The sequence below is a fragment of the Papilio polytes genome, unplaced genomic scaffold (genome assembly GCF_000836215.1).
Source record: "Papilio polytes unplaced genomic scaffold, Ppol_1.0 DF824437.1, whole genome shotgun sequence".
Lineage (NCBI taxonomy): Eukaryota > Metazoa > Arthropoda > Insecta > Lepidoptera > Papilionidae > Papilio > Papilio polytes.
The window spans coordinates 367512-375319 of record NW_013524767.1 but is presented as its reverse complement, the minus strand read 5'-3'; the positions used below and the strand labels follow the sequence as shown (position 1 = coordinate 375319).

The following is a 7808-nucleotide window of genomic DNA, read 5'->3' as shown; positions in this document are numbered from 1 at the left end:
GGCGCGTGCACGGCCGGGCGCTGCTCGGTGCTCTACTCTACTGATCGTGCTAAGCGCCTCACAATTTATTCATAGATGTTTATTTTGATGGCAACACATATACATACAGTATAAAGTTAGGTCTGTTCTGTTGGCAAGCGTCCAAATCTTTTTGTCCCTAAATCTCGCGCTTCATGGACGATGTTAAGCAACACGTCGACAGCGACGCGCGTTTTTACTGCTGTTATACACAACTTTGATCTCAATTAAGTGCGCAGTATTATTACATGTGGATGAAGTTAAGAAAGAGCATTGTTTTTAGATTACATCCTGTAGTTTACAAATTAAACGTGATTGAATTAAAAATACTCAAAACATAGGCTATGTTACTCTAAAAATACAAATCTTTCCTCTTTATAAAATTAGCATAAAACCTTAAGGCTACTGAAGCCAGAAAAGCGGTAAACCGCTACAGATGTATAAAAAATTGATGGAGATCTGAAGGTGAGCAGTGGCACATCTTTTAAGGTTTTTTACAATAGCCACTTTTATGTGTAATAGAAAATACTACAAACTGCAATTGCCAAAGCTTATGGACAGCAGGCGCCTGTGATATTTCGCCGACTCAAGGTGGCCACTTCTTGTTTGTCACCATGTCATATAAAAAAGTAGAAATTAAACTTCAACGGACAAGTGAAAAAACAAATTCAACAAAATTTTACCTTGAGGTTGAGGTTTTACGGACAGGTTTCAAAATTGTCAGAGGACACTAACACTGCCTGTAAAACTCAATTTTTAATTTTATTTGTTACGAATCTTTTTCCTACTTAAAATTTGCGATACTTTCTGCCACTAGTTAATAGTTCCTAAACAATAGTTATAATAAAGTATAGCCTATGTTACTCACAGATAAATTACCTTTCTAATTGTGAAATAATTCTAAAATCGGCCTAGTAGTTTTTGCGTGAATCAAATACATACAAAAATACAAAACTTTTCTCTGAATAATATTAGAGGGGCTCTGGAGGTGTAGGGCTATTGAAACACTGTCTTCACATATTTAATAGGTATATTGTCGGCCTAAAACAATCACATTTCATATTAAATACAATCTCATCTCATCTCATCTTATCTCATATTTCTTATATCCTATGTTATGCGGTACGTGTCGGATGAGAAGTCCTACACAAACGACACAAACATCAGTTGTACAAATCCTTATGAAATTTAAATATATGTTTCCATTCCAATATTAAAAAAACCCATCCTACTTGTGTAAAGTGTTGCCTGCCAGTAACAAAACATACAAAAACTCCAACAGTACAGATGAATATCCTAATACTTCTAACACTCAGATATAGAACATTCTCTTAAGGAAATAGTTATTCTATCAACAACATATTCATTCAGATATGTATTGAAATTCATCGAAGATTCTGGTTTTCATAATTTCATATTGATATAGAAAATCGCATAAAAGTAAAAACATGCCAGCTATAGTCAAAAAAGGATGTCTAGCCCGGCATAGTAGGCGCTTCCATCGGTTGGTTTCTGTCAGAGTAAATATGTAAAACCTACTTGCACATAGAAAATGGTATAAAAGTAGGCTCTAGTAAGCTTGTATAGCTCAGTTTACTATTGCCCACCGGTACCAATAATTTATCTGCCTACATAGCACGAAAAGAATCTTGTGAGACATTTTTTTGTGTAGGATGGCGCTAGTGAGCCGCCGTAATTTAGTTTGATTTACACCCACCCGATCAGATATCCTTGTTGATCTCTACTTAGTTTTACATGAGCAGTAGGGAAGGGTGTTGATTGAACGAACCAACCAAATCAATAATTGAGCAACCTTAAATGTTTCATTCTCTGATACAATTTTCGTTTTATTAGTTTAAATTGCACAAAAAAAAAAATAAAGGAATCACTAAACAAATTTTCTCTTCGCCATCAGTCTTCGGGTCTTTATAGTGTGTATGATTAACTAGGTGACAAAGTTACAAATGCATAAAATAACATTAGAAAAAACCTGACAAAATAAATGTACTCTGTCCCCTATAATAATTAGTTTTTCAAGTTATTTGCAATTGATGAATAAAATCAGTAATTATCTTTTCAATTTTCGATTGTCACTTGCATAGAAGTTGTAATCATTAGATTCACAGATATAGTATGTGAACCAAAATAAAAAAAAAATCGCTTTTTACATCCATTAATATAAAGGAAAATCAATTGAGAATACGTTTGCGAGTTTTATGTTAAAAAAAAATATGTATATAGGCAAATAATGATTTCTATGGTTCATTGCGTAACAGATAATTATTACTGCAGGAGCCAAGACTCCCATGAAATGTAACTAAATTAATGTAAAACAATATGCTTTTTTTATTCATTTAATACCCTTCAATTTTCAAACAAAAAATTGATGAGAATAACGTTTTCGTGTTCACTAAGCACAGAAACATCGGAAATCACTGACACTCCGTTACATCTAAGACCACCGATAATTAAGAAGTACCTAATTCTCGTAGATAAAAAGAAATAACTTGAATATTTTAAAATGAAGCGAGCTAAAGATGTATTAGGTCTTTTTCAAGATTGTATTTTTATCATTCACTAAAAGCAAATATACTCTGTGCGCTCACCACTGCCCATCTCTAGTCTCTAGTACAAAGATGTCTACTGTTCAAGCTCTGACGCCAGTCGTCTGTAATTCCTGAATTTTGTTAAAGGATTTTCCGGGTGTTTGCTAATATTTTATTGATTTTTAGCGTTGTGTACATGCTACTTCTTTTTTGTGTTAATTCTGAGTGCTCTATTTCGGCTACAATTTGATTTATTTAGTGAGATACTGTTGGATATGTTGTATCGATTATAATTTTACGTGTGCATTAACGATATGTCCGAATAGAAAAAAGTACGTGGTCTCAAATACGTTTAGAAGATGTAATCGTGATTTTTAGTTGAATTATGTGTAAAAACATTGGAAAGAGATGTGAGTGTTTTGTGTAATGTGCCGACTGCTGGAGCTACTGGGTGTGTAGTGTGCGACTGCCGGTGGGCATCTTAAAGATGAGCAATCGCACTAACGCCAATGAAAAGCAATCCATTCCTAATTCAAGGGAACGGAATAGCCCAAATCAGACGGAGAAACGAGATAGCTCCCGTCGTTTCCCATTCGACCACATCTACGCACGTCAAGTCGATAGTGCTGAGGCAATACCAGTTCGGCCAGAAATTGCGGAGGAAGGCGCCCCGAGTGCTGCTGCAGACAATGATCTGGAGACTGCTGCTAATGATTTACCTAGTAACTTGATTACTACACCCACATACACCCCTCATTCACAAAGCGCTGAATGGAGGCCCGAAAGACAGGAAGATAATGTAGAGGCTAATTACCAACAAGCCACTGTAGAAGTCACTGGAGGCTCGACGGAAGTTAAAGAAGAAAGCACAGTCACAATATCTATCCATGATGAGGAAACGCTACAATTGCCTCCTCTGCGCCCCACTGATGAACCCATAGCTGCAACCGCCAGCTCATCGGCTGATACTGATGTGGCAACAAGTGCTGGAAATGTGGTAACTATTTGTGCTACAAACCAATCTACTAGCGAACCTGAGCAATTAGATGAGTCGATAGAGTTACCAAACCAGTTCATCACAGACGATGACAATGATTTAGATACAGACAAAGTTAAAAAACTCTCTGAAAGATTACTGGCAGTCTATGCACGTATGAAGAACTCTGATAACAGGGGCCCGCAACCAGTGCCATTGGACTTTACGACGCAATACGTCTTACCCCCAATCCCTGCGGTGGTGGGTGTGGAACAATTGTCCCAGGCTTCTGCTTTAGAACCAACTGCAGCTGTCGAGAGACCAGACAATGAAGTAGAATTGTTTAGGAGGCTCGGCTTCAATCAAGGCCCAAATGAAGTTCTCGATATTCACCATCTGTCGCATAGCTTTGTGCTGACAAACCAGTTCAGACAGCTGAGGGAGCTGCTGGTGTACCATCTGGACCTCATACAGAATCTGAACGAGACCATTACATCCACTACCAAGTTGTACCAAGACCTAAAAGAAGAAAATGATACTGTAAGTGAATTCTTTTTTATTATTTCATTGTTCACTAGCACACTAGGTACATTTTTTCTTGCATCGTAATGGAATGGGTGTACTTTTTACTAATACTAGCACTGTCTTTACAGAATTTAAAGAAATTAAATAGTAGCCTAAGTTATTATACCAGACTATGTTCTATGTCTATGTCAAATTGCAACAAGATCCATTGAGCTTTCCTGGAGATACATAGTAACAAACATCCATCCATCCATCCATCCATCCGTCCAATCTTTCACATTTGTAACATTACTAAGATAACCAGAATTGTGAAAACTTAAATGAGCTAATCTCTGTATACTAAAACTAGCTGTTTTTTTCTAATTCTTCCTTAAATCTGATTCCAGATATCATTTATTTGTGTATTATTACAGCTTAGGACTGACTAATTTTATTTAAAACTGTTGAAACTTGTTAAACACCACTTATTCTTTGCTAATAACAATATCACAGGAATTATATTAGTCATTAAGCACTACAAAACGCTGTTTGTGAATATTAATATATTCCTAATTTGCCAGTGGATTTGATATGTGGAGGTGTTAAGATGTTTGTTATAATTTGTCCAAACTGCTGAATGAATCCCAATGAAATTTGGCATAGATATTTACATCTAGGGTAGTCTGAAGGCAGTTGTGCGCGGAACCTATTTTCATAATATATTACACTTGCTTTCAGCTCAAGAACGTTATAAAACGTAAGGCGCTACCTGGCAGCCCTCAGTTTGCGTTGAGCCACGCGGGATCACGACACGCGGCAACCACCTCCACCATCACCACCACTGTCACATCTGGCGCCACTTCCACCCTTAGCTCTATGCTCGCCCCGACGAGGCCTCATAGCACTTCTGAGGTAAATTTGCCATTGGCCTGTACTCTTGAACTGACTGTACTCCTCTATACATATATAGTTGTAAAAGGCTCTCGTCGTTGTCTATTTTGTTGTATAGTTAAATTCATTGGAAATGGGAAATGATATCTGCATGTTTGTATGGCTGAAAATAGTATAATTAAACGTCTTATGTATTAATACTAGCTGTCCCATGCGACTTCATCCGCGTAAAATTATAAAAATTTCGTTTCATTGTTTACTTGTGTCAAATTATCAATTGCACATGTCAAAATGACATGACATGACATGATGACAACCTTGCTTTCTTGATGTTGGCAGCAACTTATGTTCTCTTTCCCACATTAGGGTTTTTATCCAAAATGTTTACCCCCTAAGTTTAAAAGTGTGAAAATATATAGCCTAAAGTGTGACGTAATTGTAGGATTTTTTTTTATTAATAAAAAGAATTATTCGAAAATATGCTGTAATTGCTGAGATCTTGGGCAACAAAGAAGTGTGTGTTTACGTTTTATTATAATAGTATAGAAAGGTGAACTTGTTAAGACAGATTTGATATAATTTGTCTTAAATATTGAATTTGTTTGAGTATGTGTTATTGCCATATTAACTGGTGGTAAGATTAATTTATATTTCAGACGGCGGTATCACATCGCGACACAGCTACCATGAGGAGATTGTTGGCAACCGGGCGGCCGGATGTGGCCAGATTCTCTGCTGCAGGTAATGACACATTTTATAAACTTCATACATATCTTACTAGTATTCATCCACTTTCAGATATCTTTTAAGATTTCATTGATTTTACCATAATATCAAATAGTACTGCTTATAAATTATTGTGTTACTTGTCTTTAACTTCTTAATTTGAAATGTTTGTACATGTTGTTCAGCAGCAACAGGGCAGTGTCCTAATGTTACAAAATTTAATAACCATGTTTTAATATGTTTTATTCATTTTATTAAAACCAAAAAAGTGTTTTGAAACACAAACATAGAGACTATAGTTGTGGGTAGCTAGTTTAATTAGCATTTAGTGTAATTGAATCAGCCATTGGAAGTATTTATTACAAACTTCAAATGTAAACTTTGTAATCATAACTAATGTAAACTATAACATAATGAATTCAGTTTATGTTCATAATTTACAATTTTATCTTTGCCATTCACAAGCACCAAGTATTGTTGAAAGAATAACATTCTTTTCAAAATTTAATTTTATGTTAAGGATAAAAGTTTTATCTGAATGGAAACTAAATTCACCGCAGCTACTTACCAAAGATCATTGCATTATTTCGTTTTATAGTCATATTAAGAAATACATGTCAAGGAAATGTTAATTGTCGTAATTTATATCTTCCAGTTGAGGTTCTGAAGATAATCTTATAATAACATTTGTATCATTATAAAATCATACAGATACATCCCTTACAAGAAGAGATCATGAAAAATTACTTTCAGATGCAAGTAACAATACATGTAATATATAAATTATAAAATGGCTAAACTCACGTGATTACATTTGGTGTAGCCACCGACAGTTTAATACATGTAATCATGGACAGAAATGGCTTCTTAAACATACATAGCACACATAGCCATAAATAATAATAATGAAGCTTATGTAATGTAGGAAAAAATATATAAAATAATTAGGAAAATCTCTTAACTTCTTCATAAATAATGTTCCTTTATTATTACAACATTAACAATAGTTACTTAGTAAATAAAAATACTTGTTTTTATTATGGTAGAATATTATTTCCTGTTTCACATAACTCCTTGGGTACAAAACCACTTATTGACAAATAAGGTTTTAGGTAAGAAGCTATAACAATGATATCATAAAGTTTTTTTTGTGAAAATATTGTTAATGTAAACAAGCGGGTTCAAAAATGAAAACTCTCTAATACATGTAATTACTCTCTTTGCATAAATTTATATATTTTTCAACATACACACTGTTTTAATGCAACTGGTGTTATCTCTTCAGATTCCTTTGTGAGTCTTTTTCATTTTGCATTTGCTTGTTAGGGACAAACTTTGTAAACAAGCAGTTCTCAACCTTACTTACAATAGTACATCATTTTCCATATTGTTTTAAAGCTAATATTTGTATTATATTAAACAATTTATCAAACTGAATGAAACAAGTGACATATAATTTCTGCCACTTAACCAAAAAATCATTTATATTTGTAACTAATCAGGACTTCAGCAGCTTCTTCCAGCAGCTTTTATGAAAAGATTTGTGGCGTTTACTGACAACAATTCTTATTAAGAAATATCAGAAAATACACTCAAGATTTAAGATCATCCAGTTTTAGTCACAACTAGAAAACTTAATCTAAATCTAAATCTAGGGATAAATATATATGTAAGCGTCAAAGGAGATCATTTCTTACTCACACCACGTTATTCTCGTGCCATAAATGGAATATGAAATTCATTCTTTGAAAACTGAAGACCAATCATAGTAAGTTTGAAATAAAAAAAAGTGATATATTTGTTTTGGAGTTAAAATGTTGTATCATTTGGTGAAAAACTTCAAAATGAACGTCGTCAAAACGCGTGAGTTTACGTTTTTTGACATTCAACAATTTCTGTCGGGGCCCGAGTCACGTGACAAAAGTAATGATCTCCTTTATAGTGTAATGTCTCACGAAAGTTTCAATAATTTAATGATGTTATTGCAATGTAAAGTTACCTCGCCATTAATGCAGGGTTTTTGAATTTAGTCGAAGCGATTTGAATATTAGTCTATTGGCCATACAGCAATAGATTGAATAAGGTGGCGTAGCGATGTACTCGCAAATAGCAGTCAGTGGTAGCGGAGAGATGCTTGCGGCGAGTTG

The 7808-nt window shown here is 34.5% G+C and overlaps 1 protein-coding gene across 1 annotated transcript; it reads left to right on the top strand.

The window, feature by feature from the left end:
- The first annotated feature begins 2641 nt into the window (after positions 1-2641).
- On the top strand, positions 2642-6186 carry LOC106110267. The gene is made up of 4 exons (XM_013292061.1): positions 2642-4080; positions 4783-4956; positions 5592-5676; positions 6182-6186. The coding sequence occupies exons 1-4, from the start codon at positions 3052-3054 to the stop codon at positions 6184-6186; spliced, it is 1293 nt and encodes a 430-aa protein (XP_013147515.1). The 5' UTR covers positions 2642-3051.
- The last annotated feature ends 1622 nt before the right edge of the window (positions 6187-7808 follow it).